The sequence below is a fragment of the Triticum aestivum genome, chromosome 7A (genome assembly GCF_018294505.1).
Source record: "Triticum aestivum cultivar Chinese Spring chromosome 7A, IWGSC CS RefSeq v2.1, whole genome shotgun sequence".
Lineage (NCBI taxonomy): Eukaryota > Viridiplantae > Streptophyta > Magnoliopsida > Poales > Poaceae > Triticum > Triticum aestivum.
In genome coordinates this window covers 60899127-60925837 of record NC_057812.1, presented here as the reverse complement: position 1 = coordinate 60925837, position 26711 = coordinate 60899127, and the positions used below count along the sequence as shown (strand labels likewise).

The window sequence follows — 26711 nt, the reverse complement described above, 5'->3', positions numbered from 1 at the left end:
CACTTGTGCTATAGATCCTCCCTAGCTGTTGCTGGTGCAGCGGTAGTACCGCAGGCCTACACGGTTGTACCACGTGACCTTGCGGTAGTAACGCTTGGCAGCAAGCGGAAGTACCGCGTGGCCCCACGGTAGTATCGCTGGCCGCGAGCTGGTAGGTGGATAACGGTTGGATCTTTGTCCCTCACTATAAAAGGGGTCCCCTTCTTCCCCGTTGACTCACCTCTTCCAACCCTAAGCTCCATTGTTGCTCTAAGCTCCATTTTCGCCTGATCTCACTCCCTAGCCAATCAAACTTGTTGATTTGCTCGGGAGTGGTTGAGAAGGCCTCGATCCACACTTCCACCAAGAGAAATTTGATTCCCCCCACTAATCCCTTGCGGATCTTGTTACTCTTGGGTGTTTGAGCATCCTAGACGGTTGAGGTCACCGTGGAGCCATAGTCCATTGTGGTGAAGCTTCTGGTGTCGTTGGGAGCCTCCAATTGAGTTGTGGAGATTGCCCCAACCTTGTTTGTAAAGGTTCGATCACCGCCTCCAAGGGCACCAATAGTGGAATCACGGCATCTCGCATTGTGTGAGGGCATGGGGAGAATACGTTGGCCCTAGTGGCTTCTTGGGGAGCATTGTGCCTCCACACCGCTCCAACGGAGACGTACTTCCCCTCAAAGGGAAGGAACTTCGGTAACACATCCTTGTCTCCACCATCTCCACTCTTGGTTATCTCGTGCCTTTACTTGTGCAAGCTTATTTGTGTTATATCTCTTGCTTGCTTGTGTTCCTATCCTTGTTGCATCATATAGGTTGCTCACCTAGTTGCATATCTAGACAACCTACTTTGATGCAAAGTTTAAATTGTTAAAGAAAAGCTAAAAATTGTTAGTTGCCTATTCACCCCCCCCTCTAGTCAACCATATCGATCCTTTCAAGTGTGGTAGGGCTACATCCCAATTGCCAAGCTAGTGATCTAAAAGTAGACCTCTTGTTTAGTGGGATTGTTAGGACTTGTGCAAGGTTAATGTCCTTAGGCTTTCTTTCACAATTTTCTTTTTTTGATTGGAATATGTGTGATTTTTGGGAACAAGAATCAACGGGAGAGGTGGTCCACAAGCCCCACAAGCTCATAGGGCGCGCCCCTAGGGCTTATGGCCACCTCGTAAGTCGGTTGGGGGTGTCCTTCGGCCACAAGGAAGCTAATATCCGAATTAAAATCTCCTCGAAATTTCAGCCCAATCAGAGTTACAGATCTCCGGATCTTTAAGAAATGATGAAAGGCATGAAAACAGGAATGCAAAATAGAAGAGAAACACACACACACATAGATCTATAATTTTTTATTGTTCCATGATGTTATATTATCAATATTGGATGTTTTATAATCATTTTATAGTCATTTTATATCATTTTTTGGTACTAACCTATTGACATAGTGCCAAGTGCCAGTTGTTGTTTTCTGCATGTTTTTTACATCGCAGGAAATCAATATCAGACGGAGTCCAAACGCAATGAAACTTTACAGAGATTTTTTTGGACCAGAAGGAATGTAATGGGCCCTGGCTGCGCCTGGGGGTGCTCCGAGGAGAGAACAACCCACCAGGGCGCGCCAGGAGGCCCAGGCGCACCCTGGTGGGTTGTGCCCACCTCGGGTGCCCCCCGGACCGCCTCTTTGCTCTATAAATACCCCAATATTCTCAAAACCCTAGGGGAGTCAACGAAATATTCATCTAGTCGCCGTAGAGTCCAGAACCACCAGATCCAATCTAGACACCATCTCGGATGGGGTTCACCACCTCCATTGGTGCCTCTCCGATGATGCGTGAGTAGTTCTTTGTAGACCTTCGGGTCCGTAGTTAGTAGCTAGATGGCTTCCCCTCTCTCTCTCTCTGAAATCTCAATACAATGGTCTCTTGGAGATACATATGATGTAACTCTTTTGCGGTGTGTTTGTTGGGATCGATGAACTTTGAATTTATGATCAGATCTATCTTTTTATATCCATGAAAGTATTTGAGTTTCTTTGATCTCTTTTATGCATGATTGCTTATAACCTCGCGTTTCTTCTCTGATATTTGGGTTTTGTTTGGCAAACTTGATCTATTTATCTTGCAATGGGGAGAGGTGCTTTGTAGTGGGTTCGATCTTACGGTGCTTGATCCCAGTGACAGAAAGGGAACCGGCACGTATGTATCGTTGCTACTAAAGATAAAATGGCGGGGTCTATCTCTACATAGATAGATCTTGTTTACGTCATGTCATCGTTCTTATTGCATTACTCCGTTCTTCCATGAACTTAATACACTAGATGCATGCTGGATAGTGGTCAATGTGTGGAGTAATAGTAGTAGATGCAGGCTGGAGCCGGTCTACTAATCTTGGATGTGATGCATATATAATGATCATTGCCTGGATATCGTCATGAGTATTTGAAGTTCTATCAATTGCCCAACCGTAATTTGTTCACCCACCGTTTGCTATTTTTCTCGAGAGAAGCCACTAGTGAAACCTACGGCCGCCGGGTCTCTTTCTCATATATTTGCCTTTGCGATCTACTTTTTCCTTGCATGCATTTTCAGATCTATTAAACCAAAAATACAAAAATACCTTGCTTCAATTTATTCTTATCTATTTTATTTCGCATTCGATCTATCAGTCTACTACAATTTTATCTCATGTTCGTTTGCCTATCTTGAGGCGCCGTGCCCGGAAGGGATTGCCAACCCCTTTAACACGTCGGGTTGCGAGGATTTGTTATCTGTGTGTAGGGGCTGTTTACGTTTTGTTGCTTGGTTATCCTATTGGTTCGATAACCTTGGTTTCATATCTAAGGGAAATACCTACCACCGTTGTGCTCCATAATCCCTTCCTCTTTGGGGAAATACCGACATAGCTTCAAGCGACATCAAAAAAATTTCTTGCGCTGTTGCCGGGGAGCATCTTCAACATATACCAGGTTCCTAATCACAAATCTCATCTCCTCACAATTTACATTATTTGCCATTTGCCTCTCGTTTTCCTCTCCCCCACTTCACAAAAATTTGTCGTTTTATTCGCCCCTCTTTTTCCGTTCGTCGTTTTCTTGCCGGATCTGTTTTTGAGTGCAATCTTGTTGTGTGGTCATCATGACTGATACGTCTCCAACGTATCTATAATTTTTTATTGTTCCATGCTATTATGTTATCAAACTTGGATGTTTTATATGCATTTATATGCTATTTTATATGATTTTTGGGACTAACCTATTAACCTAGAGCCCAGTGCCAGTTTTCTGTTTTTTCCTTGTTTTAGAGTATCGCGGAAAAGGAAAATCAAACGGAGTCCAATTGACCTGAAACTTCACTTAACTTATTTTTGGACCAGAAGAAGCCCACGGAGTATCGGAGATGGACCAGGAGAGTTCCGGGCTGCCCACGAGGGTGGGGGGCGCGCCCACCCCCCCTGGGCGCGCCCCCCTGCCTCGTGGACAGGCCGGAGATCTACCGTCGTACTTCTTCCTCCTATATATACCCATACACCCTAAAAACTTCGAGGAGCACAATAGATCGGGAGTTCCGCCGCCAGAAGCCTCTGTAGCCACCGAAAACCAATCTAGACCCGTTCTGGCACCCTGCCGGAGGGGGGAATCCCTCTCCGGTGGCCATCTTCATCATCCCGGCGCTCTCCATGACGAGGAGGGAGTAGTTCACCCTCGGGGTTGAGGGTATGTACCAGTATCTATGTGTTTGATCTCTCTCTCTCCCTCTCTCCCTCTCTCTCTCTCGTGTTCTTTATTCAGAATGATCTTGATGTATTGCGAGCTTTGCTATTTTAGTTGGATCTTATGATGTTTCTCCCCCTCTACACTTTTGTGATGAATTGAGTTTTCCCTTTGAAGTTATCTTATCGCCTTACCGGATTGAGTCTTTAAGGATTTGAGAACACTTGATGTATGTCTTGCATGTGCTTATCTGTGGTGACAATGGGATATCACGTGATCCACTTGATGTATGTTTTGGTGATCAACTTGCGAGTTCCGTGACCTTGTGAACGTATGCATAGGGGTTGGCACACATTTTCGTCTTGACTCTCCGGTAGAAACTTTGGGGCACTCTTTGAAGATTTTTGTGTTGGTTGAATAGATGAATCTGAGATTGTGTGATGCATATTATATAATCATACCCACGGATACTTGAGGTGACATCGGAGTATCTAGGTTACATTAGGGTTTTGATTGATTTGTGTCTTAAGGTGTTATTCTAGTACGAACTCTTGAATAGATCGACCAGAAAGAATAACTTTGAGGTGGTTTCGTACCCTACAATAATCTCTTAGTTTGTTCTCCGCTATTAGTGACTTTGGAGTGACTCTTTGTTGCATGTCGAGGGATAGTTATATGATCCAATTATGTTATTATTGTTGAGAGAACTTGCACTAGTGAAAGTATGAACCCTAGGCCTTGTTTCAACGCATTGCAATACCGTTTGTGCTCACTTTTATCATTAGTTACCTTGCTATTTTTATCTTTTCAGATTACAAAAACCTTTATCTACCATCCATATACCACTTGTATCAACTAGTGCACCTATACAATTTACCATTGTATTGTGTGTGTTGGGGACACAAGAGACTCTTTGTTATTTGGTTGTAGGGTTGCTTGAGAGAGACCATCTTCATCCTACGCCTCCTATGGATTGATAAACCTTAGATCATCCACTTGAGGGAAATTTGCTACTGTCCTACAAACCTCTGCACTTGGAGGCCCAACAACGTCTACAAGAAGAAGGTTGTGTAGTAGTCATCAATGACTCAAGATAACACCAAGTTATGTGATTTCTCAAATACCAACAACAATGATTTTATCGGCACTCCAATTGCTCCTCCAGCCACTAGTGCGGAGTCTTGTGATATTAATACCGCTTTGCTGAATCTTGTTATGAAAGATCAATTCCGGTATTCCTAATGAGGATGTCGCGTCCCATCTTAATACCTTCGTGGAATTATGCGATATGAAAAAGAAAAAAGATGTGGACAATGATGTGGTGAAGACGAAATTATTTCCGTTTTCTTTGCGTGATTCTACAAAATTTTGGTTCTCTTCTTTGCCTCGCAATAATATCGATTCTTGGAATAAATGCAAAGACGCTTTTATCACTAAGTATTTTACTCCCGCAAAAATTATTTCCCTTAGAACCCAGATCATGAATTTCAAGCAACTTGAACATGAGCTTGTTGCACAATCTTGGGAAAGGATGAAAATGATGCTAAGGAATTTCCCAACTCATGGGTTAAATCTTTGGATGATCATACAAAAAATTTATGCGGGATTGAATTTTGTTTCTTGTAATCTTTTAGATTCGCCGCGGGTGGTACTTTTATGGAAATTACTTTTGGTGAAGCCACCAAATTTCTTGATAATATTATGGCAAATTATTCGCAATGGCATACGAAAGAGCTCCTACAAGTAAAAAAGTTAATTCGATTGAAGACATTTCTTCTTTGAGTGAAAAAGTTGATGCTCTTATGAAATTGGTTACTAGTAAAAGTGCTCCTATTATTTTTAATGATATACCTTTTTATACTTTGATTGAGCAAAATAGTGATGCCATAGATGTGAATTTTATCTCTCGAAATAATTTCAATAACAATGCTTATAGAGGTAATTTTAATCCTAGGAATTTTCCTAATAATTCCTCTAATAATTATGGTAATTCCTATGGAAATCAATCTTATAATAATAATAGGAACACCTCTGATCTTGAGAACAATATTAAAGAATTTATCACTATGCAAAAAGTTTTCAACACTTCCATAGAAGAAAAGTTGAGTAAGATTGATGGTTTGTCTAGAAGTGTTGATAGAATTGCTCATGATGTGGAAAATCTCAAGATGAAAATTTGTGTGCCTAAAGTTGATGAATAAATTAAATCTCTCTATGTTTCTATGGATGAAAGTAAGAAAAGAACCGCTATGCTTAGAGCTAAAAGAGAAACTTTAGAAAAAGCGATTTCTAGTGATTTCTTTCGCAAAAGTAATGAAGATCTTAAAATGATTGGTGTTTCTTCTATTGATTCCTTATTTAATAAAGTTAAGATTGATGAAAAAGGGACTGGAGAAGAGTCAACTTTAGGTACAAGGCGTCCCAATATTTCGGAGGGTGAAAATCTTGTTGAGAAAATTGATGAAAGTGGGTTTGAAGAGGTCAAAAGTTTAGCTAGTGATGTGCCCACTCTTTTGGTTTACAAAGACTTTAATTATGATAGTTGCTCTTTGATTGATTGTATTTCTTTGTTGCAATCCATGATAAATTCACCCCATGCTTATGAACAAAATAAAGCTTTTACTAAACATATTGTTGATGCTATGATGAAAGCTTTTGAAGAAAAAATTGGAATTATAAGTTTCAATTCCTAGAAAATTGCATGATGAGTGGGAACCTACTATCAAAGTCAAGATAAAAAATTATGAATGGTTTGCTTTGTGTGACTTGGGTGCTAGTATTTCTACAATTCCGGAATATTTATGTGATGTGCTTGGTCTTACCGATCTTGAAGAATGTTCTTTAAATTTGCACTTGGCGGATTCTACTATTAAAAAGCCTATGGGAAGAATTAATGATATTCTTATTCTTGCAAGTAGGAATTATGTGCCCATATATTTTATTGTTCTTGATATTGATTGCAATCCATCTTGTCCAATTATTCTTGGTAGACCGTTTCTACGCACTATCGGTGTCGTGATTGATATGAAAGAAGGCAATATTAAGTTACAATTTCCTTTGAGGAAGGGTATGGAACACTTCCCTAGAACAAGAATTAGGCCACCATATGAATCAATCATGAGGGCATCTTATGGATTTTGAACCAAAGATGACAAAACTTAGATCCTTGCTTTATGCCTAGCTAAGGGCGTAAAACTATAGCGCTTGTTGGGAGGCAACCCAATGAATAAAATTTATTTTGGATTTTTGCCTTCTATTCTTGAGTGTTAGCATAATTATGCTACTGTTATGATTGTGTTTTTTGTGTTTTAATTAGTGTTTGTGCCAAGTAGAACCGATAGGATCTTCTTGGGTGTTAGTTGTTTGATCTTGCTAAAAAACAGAAACTTTTGCGCTCACAAAAACAATTATTGTTTTTTACCAAAGCGTGATAAAATACCAATTATTTTTGCAGAAGATTAATATACAAATTACTCAGGTATTCCTATTTTTTCAGTATTTTTGGAGTTCCAGAAGTTTTTGAAATAGTCAGATTACTACAGACTATTCTGTTTTGACAGATTCTGTTTTTCTTTGCGTTGTGTGCTTATTTTGATGGCTCTATGGTTTTCTTTGATGAGATTTTGCCATAAAAAGTTGAAATACAGTAGATATAATGTAGAAACAAAATATGAATTGTTTTGGTATAGTACTTGTAGTGATTTGCTTTCTTTTACTAGCGGATCTCGTGAAGATTTTGTTGAGTTTTGTGTGATTGAAATTTTTAAGTTTTGGGTTATCTTACGATGGATGAAGGAATAAGGAGTTGAAGAGCCTAAGCTTGAGGATGCTCCGGCATCCCAAGCTATTATCCAAAAATAAGCAACCAACTAAGCTTCTTGGTACTCTCCGGTCTGATTACATTAATGTTAACCTTTTTTTGTTTCGGTTTTTGGTGTAAGTCGGTTGAATATTGGCCGCTTGAGATTGATGTCACGAACAGCTTTGGCATACACTTTTTAACCTAAAGGATACAAGTACGGGAAAATGCCTTGATAATTTAATTTGCCTACGATTCAATCTAAATCTTGAATCTGCAGTTCCACGACATGATCTTCTGTTTCTTCACGCACCAACCTCATGTTGGGAGATTAAAAAATGGTGCATGGAGAAGAATAGCATTTGGGGAAGAAAAACTTGTTTATTCATACAAGAGATGTGTCAAATAGTTAGATCGGTCTAATGAGGCATAGAAATAAGAGAACCGAGTCTTGTAGGATTAGTTTTCTCATTTTCACCCATTTGCATCGAGTTAAAACCGCAACAACAAATAAAGTGGCACACATTGACCTCAAGCCCTTAGATGACCCTAACTATAAACATGGAATCTCATTATGCAGCGACACTAGCACCGGCGACGGACAACATATGACCACCACCTGGCGTGACACATGTGGAGACACCACTGTCTACAACTACTTATCGATGTACCGCATGTGGAACCTATGTCCAATTCCACATGGTGTGTCTCCTTCCACATGATCTATTGCCACATCATTGTCATGTCGGATTGTACAATTATGATTGTTGGATGACATCTTAGTTGTTGCCAGGGCCATGGGAATTGTGAAGCTGTAGCGGAGAACTTCGCGCGGTGCGGCGAGAACGTCTTATTTTTCCATCACCACGAGATGCTCTTCCCCTTCCTCCTCGACCACCAGCACCAGCTCCTGCAACGCCTCCACCTCCACCCGGTCCTGCTCCTCCCGTTCCACCTATACCTTCCCATTTTCCTGCCCAACCCATTCGTCCTACGATTACACATCCTCCGGCCCCGCCCGCACCTCCTGCACCTCCCCATCCTCCCACCCCACCAACACCTCCTGCCGCTCCTACAATAGAACATCCATTAGGCCCACTTATACCTCCTGCTCCTCCTACGATTACACATCCTCCGGCCCCACCCGCACCTCCTGCACCTCCCCATCCTCCCGCCCCACCAGTGCCTCCTGCCGCTCCTACAATCAAACATCCATTGGGCCCACTCATACCTCCTGCTCCTCCTACGATTACACATCCTCCGGCCCCGCCCGCACCTCCTGCACCTCCCCGTCCTCCCGCCCCACCAGCGCCTCCTTCTGCTCCTACAATCAAACATCCTCCGGTTTTGCCCGTACATCCTGGTCAGTGGCGGAGCTATGTAGAAGCCTGCCCCCCCCCCAACTTTGGACCAAACTGCGAACAATTTTTTGTAGGAGGGCTTAGATGACATTTTTTTCTAGCATTTTATACCCTCAAACACCCATGTTTTAGCCTTGCCCCCCCCCCCAGCTGTTGTTACCTAGCTCCGCCACTGATCCTGGTCCTCCTACAATTACACATCCTCCGGCCCCACCAGCACCCCCGGCACCTCCCGATCCTCCTGCCCCGCCAGCACCTCCTGCTGCTCCTACAATCACACATCCTCCAGCCCCGCCGACACCCCTTATTCCTCCTACAATCACACATCCTCCAGCCCCGCCGACACCCCTTATTCCTCCTACAGTTACACATCCCCCGGCCCCGCCTGCACCTCCTGCTCCACCTACAGCACCCCATCCTCCATCTCCACCAGCTCCTCCCGCTCCTCCTCCGCCACCCCCTCCTCCTCCACCACCACCACCTCCACCTCCTCCTACTACCCCTACCCCTCGCTCTTCACCGTGAGTTAGCATGTGCGGCAACTGCACGTAGTCATCGTCGTCATCATCACTGATTTCCACGACAACCGCGCCATAAAGGGACTGCACGAGAGAATGTGGGTGTGTGGTTAGGAATAGGCAACGAACAGCACACTAACAGAGATATGAAAAAACACGATAGCACGTATCAAATCGATCGTGTTACATGCAAAAGCGCAAATCGACGGCATGCTACTATAGCTAGGTCGTTCTAATCCATACAAGGGCGCAAAAGTACCACAGCTTCAGGTAATATCGTGTAGAAGTACGTGATCGATGCCGGCGGGTCAAGGATGGACGCTGTTTTGTTTTGTTTTGTTTTTCTTTTGAAGGGTACGGGTCCGTTTCCTAGTGGGATTCGGAGGGCCAGTGAGATTGGGTTAGTATTAGCGCCGTGTTTGGAGTTGGGCCAGACATCCTATCGCACCGTTCACATTCCTTCCCCCCACGATGATGATCCCAACGGCATGCCCGTCGTGGGACCCCTAAAAAAAAGTATAGCTACTTCACCCAGTTCTCAAGGAAAAAAACATAGCAACTTCATCTTCAGTCTGTATATGTCTCTATGCAAGCACATCCGTGCAAGTTCTTATACATCATACACTCGAAATCAAATCACCAATAACTGTCAATATATCACGACGCCGATCTTGCAAAATCCTCTTCGGTCCTCTTTTGCCCTTCTGTTACAACCACCAGCAATGAGTAACAACATATCTACAGTAGCTATCGACAGCGTAAGAAATACATGGCTCCTACAATGTTTCAGTGTGCTATACAAACATCCCCTGCCGTAAATCCGAAGACGAAGTAGTATGGTCCAGGCTCATCATAGGTTGGAGAAGGAGCTGGGCACCTTTGGCGCCCCTTCGAAGGCCCACGACGATATGAGGTGGTGAGCGATGGCGTAGGGCTCAGGGACGAACATCGGAGCCGGTTCCTCGCTCTCCACCCTGAGGTCGGAGGAGGTGCTCTGCCCTCTCTCCGTGCCCTTGCATATCTGGTTGACCTTGAGCGCGCTTGATCTCTGGGCTTTCTCATACTCAGCAAACGTTAGCGCTTTCTTGACGTCTTCACGGCTGTGCCACTGGGCATCTGCGCGTACGACAAAAGAAGAAAAGAATGAGCACCAATCTGGCTCTTGAGGTGAGAGCTACGCGCCCAGGAGTATCATGCAGTTGATTTCTAAAACACTTCTCCTGAAACTGAAATATAAGTTTGGGTTTTGCAGCATTGATCTATAATAGAAATTTCATCTCTATATATTCTTGTATGATATATTACACAAGAGGAAAATAACGGAAGAGAAACTGTGACATGGGAAATGATGAGATAAATCAGTTGCAGCAGGAAAGGCTAATAGAATCAGCATGTCATTCATGTTAAAAATTACCTTCAAGCTCTTTTTTATCAACATGTATGTCCAATGATTTAGCATAAGCAAAGAAACCCACCATCAGCTGGCATGGCATGGTATTTGGCCCAACTGAAAAAAACATATGCAACATGAGAACATTGAGTGAAAACATACTAGTTTCAACTGATGACTTAAAATAGTTCTTCAAATATACAAGTACTTATGTAAGTCTTGACACGGTAACTACATGTCTACACACTTGAAATATCCCAGTATTAATGTATTGTCACAGGTTTCCATTGGAAAATAAACAGGCAATCAGAAGACTAGCTTACCAGGCCATGGTTGAGAACTGTGGTAAATGACTTGCCCAACTTCAATCCCAGTTTCTTCCCATGTTTCCCTTCTCACCGCCTCTTCCAAGCTTTCCCCTGGCTACAAACAGAACAGCTGCAGTGAGGATAAGCTTCTTCCAATGCATGGCTAGGACCGTGAACTTGTTAGCTAACCCTACACACTGAAAATTATACTGTGCTTGATAACCTTAGGATACAGTAAACCAAGAACAAGAATTTCTTTCAAAAGTCCTCAATTTATTCATTCATCCATTCTACTTATGCAAGCTACACCGAACTTTAGTGGTTACAAGCTTACAACAATGAGGCTATTACAACCTTACTGAATTCAAAGATAGCTTATGTGGCCCATGTTCAGATGATCAACTGAAAGCATTACTGTGTATTAAAAGAAACTGGATCCCTAAGTTCTTCATTGTCTACTAATAACGACTACTGGATGTCAAAACAGGCCAGAGAAAATTTTCCAAAATAATCATGCTTGGCACGATTCCGAGTGTCAATTTCCAAGTCACAAAGTCAGAATATAGTGTGTTGATGGGGTATTACTCTTATCCCTGTAACTGAGATTTACGTCGGGTATTTTAAATCAAATTCAAGTTCTTCTGCTTAGTAAGTGCTTCAGTTAACCCCTCTGTAAGCATGACTAACGTGACAATGCTAACTTTTTACAACATCTAAGCAGGATACAGGAACATGTTGTATAAGAAAGCTATTAGTTCACTGAACTTCTTATGTACTCCTATTAGTACTAACAGGGGGTGACAGGCTGACAGCAACTTTTTGTACCCCTATTAGTACACCAAGGTATTCTTAGCCTGCCCCTCCACATTCAACCCAAAAGCAGCTCATGAAAATTTAAGAGAACAAAGGATGCAAGTGCAACTAAGCACACATAACGATATGCATAAGAGAAGAAGTAACTCGCACCTCTATAAAACCAGCAAGACAACTCCACATCCGGGGCACAAATCTTGACTGCCGGCTTAAGAGAGCGCGGTCATTTTCTTTATCAATGACCAGCATAATCACAACCTGCAATCCACCAAAAAAGGCTTAAGGAGACAGTGGATACAAACCAGCACAAGCCACTGGCAGCTGGAAACACTAGGAGAGGCCAGTCAGTAACAGAGCACAGATCATACGGGGTCAACTCGAGGGTATATCCTCTTCTTGCAGGACTCGTTGCTGCACTGCTTCCGCGTCCCAGCTTCGGTAGGAACTGCCTTTGCCCCGCACGCTCCGCAGAATTTCGCCGTGTTGTGCCATTCTAGCAGCGCTCGAGCCTGCCCGCATCAGGAATCAAATCAAGCAAATCATTTGGCATTCCCGAATCACAGAGATGTTTTCAGTATCAGTGGGGAATTTACTTGAGAAAATGCTACTAGTTGGAAATAACCAAAAGTAGAAAATGGCACGCACGTGGCCGGCGATGGCGAGCTCCCCCATGGCGTCCTTGTCCCTCCAGTCGGCGGCCACCATGAGCGTCCGCAAGTCGACGAACGCCGACTCCTCCCCCGCGCCGCCGAACCTGGCGCCCTCCACCTCGCTGACGTCGACGGCCCAGTAGGCGGCGGCCTCCTCGCCGCCCCCCTCGCCGCCGTGGGATCCCAGGAACACGAAGACGTCCGAGGGGACGCCGGGGACGCGCGAGGGCGGGAGCCACGCGAGGCGCCAGGCCGGCGGGGGTGCGGGGGAGGGGGACGAGGACGAGGGAGCAGGAGGGTCCGGGGAGCGCGCGAGGGGGCGGCCGCGGCGGAACGGGAGGACCCTGGAGAGGTGGTGTCCGGCGGCTGCGTCGGCGCCGTCGAGGAGGGCGCGGAGGGCCTCGGCGGCCGCGGAGGGGGAGACGGCGCCGGAGGAGCGCGTGCCGGCGAGGCCGCGGAGCGGGTTGGCCGCGAAGGCGTGGGCGCGGAGGTGGATGGACATGGCGAGGGAGGCACGGCGGGTCGGCGGCAACCCGGGCTGGTTGGTGGCGCTCTGCCTCGCTTGTTTGGCTCGCCGGCGAAGGTTGTTGGGTTGGATTGGAGGTAGCTGGGAAAGAGGAGAGACATGTCTCCATGCCATGTGGGGCCACCTACCGACCGATACATCCACCCGGAGCATTTTCACACGTGGCCCTGCCCTTCAAATTTTCATTTCATATTTACTATGAACGAAAATCTAAGTTTGAAACGATGGCCCTTAGTCAAAGCGTGTTCTCGTACCAACCCGTCATCGTGTACCTCCCACGATGCGCAGGACACGTCGCCGGAGTAGCCTCGTTAGGAGCGTGATATGCAAGACATGCCGACAAGCTTTTTTGTAGACCCAAAACCTCACACGTTCGGTGAGGGACTTGCCAGGGAGTGCGGCGGTTATGGGGCTGTTATGGGTCGGTTCAACCGTCCCTAGAGCTTTGAGGATTTTTGCTCTTCAACACGAAGAAGGAGAAAGCAAAAATTAAAGAGAGATGTAAACTAAGAGTAAAAAGTAGTAGATTCGCTGTCATTTATGTGTTGTTGTGCAATCGACCCGCGTCTCTCATCTATATGTAAGACGGTTGGATTTTCTGTACAAGAAAATGACTCAAAGCTCATCTAAAATATTAAGTTCTAACCAATTCGGACACTGGTCGTCTGGAGGATCCGGAGTCGGGCTCTGGGCTATAAAAAGTATATACTAGCCTTTTGCGCCGATCGTGGAGATCATGCATGACTTCGGACTGAGATAACTCCGACAACACATTTCTTTTCGATGATCTGAGTAATTGTCATGTTCAAAACTTCTTCATCCGAGGTCATATTCAATGCGCAATCGAGCGGCCAAATCTATAAAAGATATTGAAAATCCCGTTTTGTGCCTGAAAGTTACAAACCTTTTGTCAAGGCCCGGAGGCTCCCAAAAGGTCCCCCGAGGGTCCGGAATGTCTAGCCAAGCCCGGAGGGTCCGAACTACTTTCTCTACAGCATATCGTTTTGGTTGTAACTTCTCCACACGACCTTGGATTGAGATGATTCAAAAAGCAAAAATCTTCGTAGACGAAGAATCTTCATGTGGAATACTTTTCCATCTGAAGCCATATTAATTACCTTTTTTTATGACAAAATATGGTGTCAACAAACCGTCTGATCATCCGAACGATGTTCTATGAGGAGAAATAGCGAGACGAGGAAGGAAAGAGAGTAATCGACCAGTGAGCATACTGACTATGATAATTAAGCACTCATGGAAGCCTTGATGCTCGTGGAGAGGAGGGGAGCGAGGTGGCAATGACGGATCACAGAAGAAAAGGGGGTGAGAGAGATGTGAGAGGTAGGAGGGGCGGACCGGAGACTCCTAAGGCTAAAGGGCAACTGATCACGACAGAAAACAAAGAGTAAATGTACACATTCAGAACTTGAAAATCTTGGACAAAGCAACCTAAACCATTGACTTTTTATGAAAGACTTTTTGAACATGGATTGGTTTGATAAAGGGGAAAACTTTGTTCTTTGCCACTCTAGTTTTTGCCAACTTTGCTTATGCCACTCTAGAATTTGACATTTCACTTTTGCCACTCTTAGCTTTTGACAATATATCACTTTTGCCATTCTGTGGCAAAAGCAAAAAATTTAGAGTGGCAATTGTGATACATGTCAAAAGCTAAGAGTGGCAAAAGTGAAATGAAAAATTATCATTTTTGCCACAGAATGACATTTGTGATGTATTGTCAAAAGCTAAGAGTGACAAAAGTGAGATGTCAAATTCTAGAGTGGCATAAGCAAAGTTGGCAAAAACTAGAGTGGCAAAAACAAAGTTTTCCCTTGATAAAGGCAATTTTTTCGGATATCAATTTTTGTCCACATAGTCACAAGAGTTACATAGGATGAGGTGAGATTTAATCTCGAAGTAGATCGAGGAACAAAGAAATAAAATAAATGTCCCTCTTGTTTTTTTTTGCGGGAAAAACTTTTGATCCATTCATCTTCAATCATGGTAATACAACGAACACCAGAAATACAAATTACATTCAGATTCATTGACCACCTAGCGACGACTACAAGCACTAGCGAGCCGAAGGCGCCGCCGTCATCGCCCCTCCATCGCCGGAGTCGGGCACAACTTCTTGGAGTAGACAGTCAAGAAGTCGTCGTGCTAAGGCCAATCCGCTGGAGACACACCTCCACACGCTCACCAACGATACTAGATGCACAGCCAGAACGGGGGCTAGGTGGGGAGACCTTTATTCCATCTTCAGGGAGCCGTCGTCGTCTCGTCTTCCTGAACAGGACACAAACCCTAACAAGATTAGATTGAAAAAATGATTAAAAACAGAGCCCTCCCGCCGGCCCTTGCCAGGATCCACTGCGTCTCCATGATCCTAGGGCCACCGGAGACGAGGCGGACCTGCGCCGGCGCCGGTGAGAGGCACGAACCCTAACTTTCTTTCTTAGAGGAGGAGGCGGCTGTTATGCTTGCACATGGTAAAAAAAATGCCCCTCTTGAATTCTAGAAAACATGAGGCTTGATGTAGAGGAAAGGAAAACTAATATGCAGCTTTTTTATGTCAATCCAGCTTTGTACTGGGAAAAAAAGCTGTATACATGGCTGCCCATATGTTTATATATAGTCTAGAAACACCTAAAAGTTGTCACGTCCAGGTTTTAGGAGTCATATAATAATCTGGAGCTGGGCATATGATCTTCCTTCCAAACTCTAGAAAGCTGGAGCAATTTGTGAATTTTGCACTGATCACCAATGGACATATCTTCCTGCCAGTATTTACAATGGACATGCTTGTATCCATTCTCTGCATGCATGGATTTTTTTTCCCCATGAATTTCCAAAACATAAAGATGTGATTTAGCAAAAAAAAAAAAAGAGAGAGACTGAGATCATCTGTGCCGGGCTTCGAAATTTTTCTTTTGGTTTTGGAAACAACATGATGGCAACGATACTTCAGGCAAGCAACAGAGGAAAGGAAACAGAAACACACGCGCATCAATAGTTACACAATACATTTAAGGATGGTTAAGAATATTTATTCAAGTAATCCAAACCATACAATATGAGCGACGCCTCAACCAACGTAAACGAGGCGTGACGAGACCATGCACGCGTTACATTCTGGAAGCTAAAGGAACTTCTCCTGCCCTCGCAACCATGCGACGGTTGTAGTAGTATAACAGGTGGCAATACATAAGCATATATACTACTGTGTAGTTTTATTTTTCCTGGATCGGAGCTTGCGAGTGTGACAATGGTTGGTCTCGTCCTAAGCCATCTCGTCACGCCTATCGATCTCGGTCGGCATGATTGGTCCTCACTTCCCGGTGCCTGCTTATTTTGGTACAACAGAACGATTCCAGTTTAGGGCACAGAGAATATATGTTGGATGAACGTTTGCAAATTGCAGTGCAAACAAATGGTCTCGGGGTTGCTTGATGAGACAGCTACAAGTAATTTTTACTACAACTAACTGTTGTCAAACAGTTTTTTGAGCTCTTTTGTATTGAGCTTTGCATGCAGATTTAAATCGAACATGCATGTATTTGATCAAAAAGTAGTTGTACATTAAGGCACCAAAAGAACATAAGTTGCAAATTGAAGACAATATACCTGCTTCCCTAGGTGCATTGCAATGATAGCACTCAATTCTGCTTGCAAAGTTGTGCACATTACAGCCAGGCCTGGATGAAATACACACAAATAGTTTTGTGTCAAAACATGATTCAAACTATTTCACAAGAGAATGTTATATAAGTGTTGTTATTTAGTTAACTTTCCTCTCAAAACATGTAGGCCTGCATGCTACTGTTTCTTGCCATGCAAAGATGTCAGGATAAAGGATACATACAGGTTGTAAGGATGACATCTATGTTTGAAGTGAAGCTATAGCTCACCTTGTGCATATCCAGTCACCAGTTTTCCACCCAGCACGAACTCCACCGCTCTCAGCAGCGCCAGTGCCACCCTGGCCTGCTGGGAAGTCCCTCACAATTGTGCCACACTTGAGGCAGCTGGAGCGGCTGGCGAAGTTGTGGTAGCCGCAATTGCAGTACCAGTCACCTGGGCGAACGTCCAGGGAGGTCAGCACACCACCTATACAGCGGCCGTCTCCGAGCTGCAGATCCGAGCGTGTGGCACGGCAGCGCTGACAGAAGTCACGGCGGCTGAAGTTGAGGTGCTGGCACGAGTTGCAGTTCCAGTCTCCAGGCTTCCTCTGGGTGTTCATTCGCAGTAAGCCCTGTATAAATGCATGCATGGATGTGTCAAGAAGTTAGTGACATAAAGGGAAGTTATACCTGAAGTACTACTAATTATTGTTAGCTCATTGCTCCACATATGTGTAGTATGAGCATAGAGATATTACAGAACCATAGTACTGTCGTAATTATATGTATGGGAATATGTCCTGGGCCAATGTGATTATGAGCTAGAAAACCAAGAATGAGAACACATGTACTTAAGATGCTCGTACTGCACATAGCCCATGTGAACACAAACTAAAAGGAGGAATATTGTACAGGCTAGACAAGGCAGGAGAGAAACAAAATCAGGGTCACCTTAACTAAATTAGGCTAAGTCGGTGCTCCATCTCTATCATTTGCACATGTAGATACATAAGATAAATTTTTAGATGGTATCCCAAAAGGTGGATACAAGGCAAGCAAAATGATATGCAAAGAGAGAACATGCTAATTAGCCAATAAAAATAACGAAAACAAAACTAGTCAATTTAATCTATAAAGAACCAACTGAATCTATTTAGATAGGATTTAAAATCTTATGCACATCACATGCATCACACTTACGCTTGCACAAATACTTTTTGAGCAACTATTAGTAGATTAAGAACAAGAATAAGAGTATATGGCCTTTTTCAAGAAGATTACATAGGCAGATGGTCCCGTTTGATAGAAGAGCCAGAAGAACAATAGAGGAACTTGGTCTTAAACAAATCGTCCAAAAGAACAAGAGAGGAACAGGAGGGGTCACATACCCTGTGAAAGCTTTTGGTTCAGTACTAGGGTTCTCAGTTGCTGTCTTGTCCTTGTTGTGTGCTTGCTTCCTTGCTCGCTGTGTTCTTACTTCTTGTGGATGGTTGCCTTTTTATAGTGGAGGCGCCTCAATAATTGCGAATCCAGTGGGGCTGTGGAGGCACGGAGATGCTCTGACCTAGCCTTTCTAACTGAGCTATCCAGATTGAAGAAGGGGGTGAATGGAGAAAAAAGGACGGGGCAGAACCAAGAAAGACCACAATGCAACAGGAAAGTGGTGCCAAAGATAGGAGAATTTCAGTTTTACATCCTGAGTCTACACCATGGTATATTACTTCTGAATATGTGGTAACTGATTCTTCCAAACATAAATGTAACTGCTGCTATAATTAACTACTCCAAAAATCAAATAGCTGTCTCAGTAACATAATTTGATTAAGGTAATTCAGGCAAATGTTTCGTGTATATACGCCAAATCAACTTTTCATTGGCATGGATACCTCACTGGTTTTATAATTATGATCTAAATTTCAAGCTAGGGCTACAGCTGTTCAGTTGTAAATGTGCAGGCAGGCAAATGTCAAGTAAGAATGGTGTCTACCGGGCATGCCAAGTATAAACCAGTCTTTCATGCATGTTGCTTAAAGAGTTACTTAAATACTACAAACACAGTTGATTAGTTAGACCATAAAAATAGCTCGAGACTGAATCAACACCATGGATATTACAGGTTTCAAGAGCAACAAATTCAGCACAATAAGATAGCCTGATCAATAACTTGTTTTCTGCTATATATTACTGGCCACCTTTTCTCTCTTTTTTCAGAGAAATTGTTAGTTTAAGGTCTTTTAATTTATCCATGGACAAAGGTGTGAGGAATTAGGATCAAAGGATATATTCTTTAGATTTTGATTCTTCCACAATATGTACCTGGGGAGGTGCAGATCTAGCAGTTATGCACACTTCGTGTGGCTAATAGAAATCCTAGTGCCCCCACCTTAGACCAAAGTGCCACATTACTTGAGTAACTGTAAGAACGAAAAAGAAAGGCAGATAGGCCAGCTATTACAACTAAAGTGTGGAAAATATAAGTTCATAAACGAATTTGAATAAATTCAACTGTATAGAAAATGTAAATATAGTTCTGATAGTAGAAATGCTGGATAACATCTAAGCTTAAATGAATTGTTTAAATTAGCCTTTCTCATATGTATTCCCCTTATTATACATACGGGCTCAATGCAAAGCTTGTAAGTGTTGTATCCATGGAATCATACTATTACATGTGTTTAAATCCATTACCGAGTAAATGTGCTCTAGATCCATTACAGAGTAAATGTGCTTCTAGCTTCTTTACCGGCTTCCTGTATGGGCATCCCTGATTAAGCATGCAGCTGTGTATAATAATATATTTGCCTGCGAGAAAAGTACAATACACTGGATATTTGTCATCCTCTGTTCTATAGTGCACAATGGTAGGCAGAAAAATAACTGGAAAGGCCAAAATAGATGCATGTAACTTTTAAGAAAATGGTCTACAAGATTCATGGTGACAAAATTAACAGTTCAATGAAGATACTAGTGGCTCAGGACTTGGTAGGCTTATTATTTCAAGCAAAAACAGTGAACAAGAAAAGGAAAAAGTTTCTTGGCTCTATGGAGCCATAACTCAAAACTCAATCACCCTTGGATGCTTCTCCAGGGTTTGTATCACTGCCCATTACAAAATTGCTTGGCGAAGATGGAGTACTAATCACAACACTCTTCCTACAAACTCCCTTTAATATCTCTCTACAGCATCAACACACAAAAATATTGTTGGAAAGGCACGATAAACAAAGGAAAGCATGATTGAAAACCTTATTACACAAATAAAAATTAAGAAAGTAGCAGACATTCCTATGTGGACCAATCTGCATCAAACAACGCTAGAGGGTGGAGCCATGGCTGCATGGAGCTGAAACTCCAGACTGGAAAAGAAAATAGGTAAAGCTAATTCTCTTCAGTTAACATTTTACCTTTTACTAATTTAATTTAATAAAGAGTTTGCATGTCTTGTCCATTCTAGATGTTGTGCAACCTCCCAAAGATAGTACTAAAGTTGGAAGTGGCATTATATGCCAGGGGCAGATTGTATTATTGGGGTTAAATATATATAGCCACTTCAGAATCAATTCTCTGCATACGTGCATGACCTACAGACGTTCACAAAACCTATTCTGATCAACATATATTCTCCCAAATCACACCTTTACGCAATAATTCAAGAGGTTCCATGTTCACTTCTAGTCAGCTGTCCGTACTGTTTTATTTGCATGAAAAGGATCTGTCAGGACTACCCTAAGTATGTCTGTTCCTTTCCCTCTGTTGTCATCAGGAACTCAAACGTGAGTAGAAGGAACATGAATAACCCTGTTGCTCAGAAACCAAGTAAGACCTGCAGCGTAATATATGAATATAAATGATAGAAGTTTGGTGATAAGGATTTCCGTATCTAAAAAAGAAGTATGTTTTTCACCAAGGCACACTGTATTTACAGATTTGCAACAACTGGGCAGCTCTACTACTAACTTACAAGTTCATTTGGTTTTTTCACAATCTAATCTAGAATAAACATACTTTCATGCAATTTAACATATTTATTTATGCGGCAATTGCTCCTCTGTGTGGCATATTGTGGAAACCGATCTGTTGCAGATCATTGGAACAAGCATTCACACTAGCCAGATTGACCACCATCAAAAAATATCAAAACATTAATCAAGTGTAGACACATCAGCAAGGTGTTCCCTTTTCAACCAAGAGAATGGTCAGTTACCATCTACCATACAGCTTTGGTTTTCTGACCCGGATGCTTTAGTGTCTATAAACGGCAGGGCAAGAGCAAGGTTGAGTCGATGCTTCTCCCGCTGCTGGTTTGCAGAGGAATCAATTCCACACTGAAGTGCAAAGGTAAAGACGTTACCGGTTGCAAATACTGTTTGCACTAAACCATGTTCGTTGTCGATTCAACCATGGGATGTCGACGGGCAAAGCAAATCAAAGACCAACTGGTGAAAATCTAATCTAATAAATCTTTCCTGTGAATGGGTACTGATCTGGTGAAGGTGAAGTTCAGTCCATACTGCAACTACAATGGTACTCTGCTTTCTCAAAAAGGCAAAGGATTCTAAGCTTACAATTCCAATTCAATTATGATTTGAAAAGATTGTTCCCGGTGTCCCCAAAGAATATTATTCTTTGTTCCCTCAGAGGAAGCTCATGTGCAAAGCACGCGCTACGGCATATACAGATTTTCATCCCATGCAGCGGAAACTCCGCGTAGCAAGCAGTGCTTTGACAGCTGCGGATACTATCCGGTGATAAAAGAAAAATCCGGTACTGCACAAGACAATATACCTGGGACTATTGGGGGTTTGCTTAGGAAAAAAATGGTTTTATTTGAGACGACAAGGACATTTTATCAAGCTCCAGGTTCTAGACATGCAGAGCACTATTGGTGCCCCTTTATTCCCTCTTCTCAATCTGAATTCGTTTTATTCCACCCAAAACATTCCATCGCCCCTTATCACTTGCTCTAAATTTTTTTAAAGCGTAGCATTCACCTTTGATCCCCATCTTGATCTTCCTGCTGAAGTCTAAAAAGGATAACGGCATCTCACATTTTTATACTGACGATGGCTGTGGTAAAAAGAGGCTTTGGTCGGGCGGGCGGTACCTGGAGCAGATCTGCCCGAAGCTTTTCTTTTTGGGCGCGCTACCCGGGCGCCAGGGGGAGGCTCGGGCTCAGGCAGGCTCGGCTCCTCGCTTCGCCTTCTTCTCCCGCCTCGGCGGCGTGCGCGCCGGCCGCTGACGGCGGGCGCCTCTTAGATCCGGTCGCCGTCGATTGGGCCCACGGAGCCGGCATCCGAGCGGCTCAAGCCAACCCCACCCGCGACCACGTCGGCGCTGCTTCTCCTGCGTCGTCCTCATCGCTTCCGCACCCTGCTGCCGACGGCCGGAGCCGCCGCCGACCGCCACGCGTCGTTGTCGCACGGCACTGACCACTGAGATGGCTTAGTTTTATTTTTTCTTTCGATGAGGAACACTGAGATGGCTTAGTTGGGCTGGACAGTGCTGAAGGTCCCCCGCTCGGTATAGTAATGGGTAGGCCCATGAGTTCGATCGCTCGTGGTTTTTCTCGGCCGGTTCTTCGCTTCGGTTTTTGCTTCTTCTTTTTTTCGTTTTCATTGGTTTTTTCTTTGATTTTCTTTATTTCTTCATCGGTTTTCTTCGATTTTTATTCTTCTATATACTATGATATTTTTTTCATTGGTTTTCTTTGTACTTCGGTTTTATTTTCATGAAGGTTTTCTTTGTTTTTTTATTTTACTTGGATTTCATTGTTTCTCTTTTTTGTTTTCTTTTGTTTTTTAGTTTTCTTCATTTTTATTTTATTTCGTGTAGGTTTTATCAGAAGAAAAAAGTATATACATTCTTAATGTACACATGAAAAAAAATTGATACACATTGAACATTTCTCAAATACACGATCTAATTTTTTAAGCACATGTTTTTGAACACTTTGTTGAACATTTTTCAAAAACGTGTTAAACATTTTTTCCAATATGTGGTCAATTTTTTTTCTATACACATTTATCATTTTTTAAATTCTTGATCAACATATTTTAAATACTTTCTTAACATTTTTGTAAATGCTTGATTAACATTTTTACATACATGGCCAACATTTTTTCTATACATAGTTAAAAAAATTTAAAAGCTTGATCAACATTTTTCAAATAGTTTATTAAGATTTTTATAAATTCTTGATTAACATTTTTACATACATGATAATTATTTTTCAATATTTTTTTAAACATGGTCAACATTTTTCCTATACACATTTAACATTTCCAAACGCTTGATTAACATTTTTTAAACACTTGGTCAACATTTTTTTTCAAATGGTTGATTACATTTTTATATACAAGATCAAATATTTCCATCATTTTTAAATACATGTACAACTTTTTTCTATACACATTTAACATTTCCAAACGCTTGATTAACATTTTTGAAACACTTGTTCATCATTTTTTTCAAATGCTTGATTACATTTTTATATACAAGATTAAATATTTCCATCATTTTCTTAATACATGTTCATCTCTTTTTCTATACACATTTAGCATTTTCAAATGCTTGATTAACATTTTTCAAATATTTGTTCAACAATTTTTTTAAACACTTATTAACATTTTTATATACATCTATACCAATATAAAAAGACCAAGAAGGGCAGATCAAACAAATCTCGGCCATTCGTTTCTGTTAATTCAACAGCCCTTATTTTCCTAATGGTGAGCCACTAAACACGTTTAATGCTAAACACATATTATTGCTAATCAGTGATCCCCTTCCTTAGGTACCCTTTCACACGAAAGGAAACTGGAACAACCGCCCCAGTCGCATTGAGCATGCCACCCCCATCACCTCGATCCGCTGCAGATTCAGCGATGTCACCACCATCATCCTAGACCCGGCGGAGCTTAAGGACGTCGCCCTTCACATCTCCGTGCCGTCACCACCCATCGCCTCGTGTGGCCTCGACCGTCGGGGACGCCGCCTAGACCACCTTGCCGTCCGTCGTGGTCGGGCCATCGGACCGCCTGGACCACCTGGTCGTCCATCGCCGTCGGGCCGTCAGGGATGCCGCTTGGCCTCGGTCGTCAGCGCGCCGTCAAGGGACGCGCCATCGCCAAACATGCAGCCACCGGGCCAGGCGTCTTTCAACTCTACTTTCTTTCTTCCGGAGATTGATTCGGGTTTCAAATCAGGCTTGCTAACACAAGTACTGTATGCACTTGATAAAACTGAACCCATATCAGACTTCGTCACCAACAGAGTTGAGCAGTCCTGTATGCACTTCGATCGCTTCATTACCAATGATCATATTATACTGATTTGACCTTCATACCAACGTAATTAGCATTGATTGAATTTTGCTTCAATTTTTCTCACTGATTGTGTACACACATCAGGCAGATGGAAAATAGTCATTCGGGTGCTTCTCCGTCGCGACCAGGGAATCGTTCCCAGTTTAGGGAACTTACAAATATCTATAACAATATAAAGACCCTGAGGGGTAGATCCAACAGATCTCGGCCATTTGTTTGCCTTAATCCGACAATCCTTATTGTCTTAATGATGATCCACTAAATACATATTAGCGCTAATCAGTGATCCTCTTCCTTACGTACCCTTTCGCATGAAAGGAAACTGACACAAGGGAACCGCCGCCCCAGTCGCATCGAGCATGTCATCCCCAGAAAAGAATTTTATGAGATCAGGTCTCACGTGAGACCCATTCTGATGGATGATATGTGTCATTCACAAATCACAAAGCATCCTCCATCCCCCACTTAAAATCAAGGGGGTAGAGAGATTAGATGCTTTGTGATTTGTGAATGCCACGTGTCATCCATCAGGACAGATCTCACCTCCTAACCGTGAGACCTGGTCTCATATAATTTTTTTTCTGCCACCCCCATCACCTCGACCCGCCATAGATTCAGCGACGTCGCCACCATCACCCTCGGCCCGGCGAAGCTTAAGGACGCCGCCCTTCACATCTCCGTGCCGCCGCCGCCCATCGCCTCATGTGGCCTCGGCCGTCAGGGACGCCGCCTGGACCGCCTGACCGTCCATCGCGGTCGAGCCATCGGGATGCCTAGACCGCCTTGCCGTCCGTCGTGATTGGACCATCGGGACCACCTGGCCGTCCATCGCCGTCGGACCGTCAGGGACTCCGCTTGGCCTTGGTCATCAGCGCCATCGTCAAGGGAAACGCCATCGTCAAGGGAAGCGCCATCGTCAAACATGCAGCCGCCGGGCCAGGCGTCTTTCAACTCTGATTTTTTTCTTTCTTCCGGAGATTGATTCACGTTTCAAATCAGGCTTATTAACTCAAGTCCTGTATGCACTTGATAAAACTGAACCCAAATCAAACTTCATCACCAACAGAGTTGAGCAGTCGTATGCACTTCGATCGCTTCATTACCAACGATCGCATTATACTGATTTCACCTTTAGTACCAACGTAATCAGCATTTGCTTCAATTTTTCTTCATTTTTTCTCAGTGATTGTGTACACACACCAGGGGGATGGAAAATAGTGACCAGGGAATCGTTCCCGATTTAGGGAACTTACAAACAAGTCCACAAGTATTCAAATGAGTTCGAAGAATGTTGTCACAAGTCGTGAGAGTTGAAGCTACGCAGTGCCTTGTTTGTTCAGAACTAGACATTTGAATGCTTCTAAACCTCTCTTGCTTTGTCAGGTCCTCAGTATGACGGCCTCTGCAAACAAGCTCACAAAGATCCTTCAGCGTGTCGAGCAGTACATGGCATTGATCCTGGAGGAGCTCGACCTCGACCAGCTTGGCTACATCAAGGTCCATCCTTTTACACCCTTCATCTCTTGCGGCTGAATATTTTGCTTTATTACTCTACAAGCTTATTTGGGTAGTATATTTATTTGATTGACTAGATGTGATCTGGAGCTGTGCTCAGTTTTTATTTTAGCATGTTTAGATTTGATGTGAATCGCATCTTATGTAGCATTAACCTAATTAGTTGGCCGTACGAGGGGATGATTGTGGAATTAGTGGCATCTCGTGGACGATGCCCTATGAAACTACTATATTACACAGTGATTTGGAACTTTTGGTAGCAGCTGGGTAGTGGATCGGTTGAGCTGGGTATGTGCTCACTACCCTGGTTACTTGCTTGTACCATAAACTAGGGATTTTGTACAATATTTAACCAATTTGTAGAAGAGATGGACCTCCCGTAGGTGGTGTTAGCAAGACAAATCCGTTTGGTGCTACTTTTTAATAGAAAATTCAGGTATATCTTGAAGCCGGATTAAATTGCACATGTGAACGCACGTGTGCATTTACTAGTGACAAAAAAAATCATCATTTTTTAATACCTGATCAACAATTTTTCTATACACATTCAATATTTTCTGAATGCTTTATTAACTTTTTAAAAATACTTGTTCACCATTTTCCAGATGTTTTTTGTAGAGTGTCTTTATAATATATACTATCATGTGGTACTATAAAAATACTACTTTATCATTCTAAATATGTTTATATACTATATTTAAGATATTTCAAATCAAGTTATATGAAAAAATGGCATATGAGCTTATAGTTTTTGTTATATTTGTGAAATACGTACATATTTATACATAAAAAAGAGCATGCTCAAAATATGATACATACTACCTAAAAATCTATCTATCTATTATATTATATTATTAAAACGATAGAAAACGAATGGCTTAGATTTAACAATAGAAAAAGAGTTGAAAAGAACGGATATGATTTGCTAGGAAGAAGTACTCACGTATTCATGTCTCCATATCTTATACGTTTCCAGCTTGCCAAGCAAAGGGATGAGTTGGAGTCCAGTTCCTATAAGGTATGTACCTGTTCAAAAAGAAAAGACAGCTTTGTATCGCACCAGACATTCCTAATTAACCAGCTATCGCCCCATACGCTCCTAATTAACCAGCGTGGCAATATTACTCTACGGCCAGGGGTACCTATTAAAAAAAATACGGCCATGTATTCCCCATACGTACCTAACCTGCCTA

At 42.8% G+C, this 26711-nt stretch overlaps 2 protein-coding genes across 11 annotated transcripts; both read right to left on the bottom strand.

Annotated features, from left to right (window-relative positions):
• Positions 1–9906: 9906 nt before the first annotated feature.
• Positions 9907–13318, bottom strand: LOC123151405 (nudix hydrolase 19, chloroplastic). Its single transcript, XM_044571128.1, has 6 exons — positions 12525–13318; positions 12248–12388; positions 12033–12137; positions 11082–11181; positions 10783–10875; positions 9907–10484 (listed from the first exon to the last, which is right to left on the bottom strand). Exons 1-6 carry the CDS (start codon positions 13206–13208, stop codon positions 10219–10221), a joined length of 1389 nt encoding a protein of 462 aa, XP_044427063.1. The 5' UTR covers positions 13209–13318; the 3' UTR covers positions 9907–10218.
• A 2750-nt stretch (positions 13319–16068) lies between these two features.
• Positions 16069–22159, bottom strand: LOC123149383 (uncharacterized RNA-binding protein C17H9.04c). 10 transcript variants are annotated; one of them, XM_044569037.1, is made up of 8 exons: positions 21783–22159; positions 21670–21702; positions 19367–19480; positions 18995–19092; positions 18067–18255; positions 16967–17310; positions 16683–16753; positions 16069–16400 (listed from the first exon to the last, which is right to left on the bottom strand). In XM_044569037.1, exons 6-8 carry the CDS (start codon positions 17296–17298, stop codon positions 16387–16389), a joined length of 417 nt encoding a protein of 138 aa, XP_044424972.1. In that variant the 5' UTR covers positions 17299–17310; positions 18067–18255; positions 18995–19092; positions 19367–19480; positions 21670–21702; positions 21783–22159; the 3' UTR covers positions 16069–16386. The 10 variants fall into 10 exon arrangements, with proteins under 10 accessions (XP_044424972.1, XP_044424967.1, XP_044424968.1 ...); XM_044569032.1 differs by having other exon boundaries at positions 18067–19092; XM_044569033.1 differs by lacking the exon at positions 21670–21702 and having other exon boundaries at positions 18067–18260.
• Positions 22160–26711: the final 4552 nt, after the last annotated feature.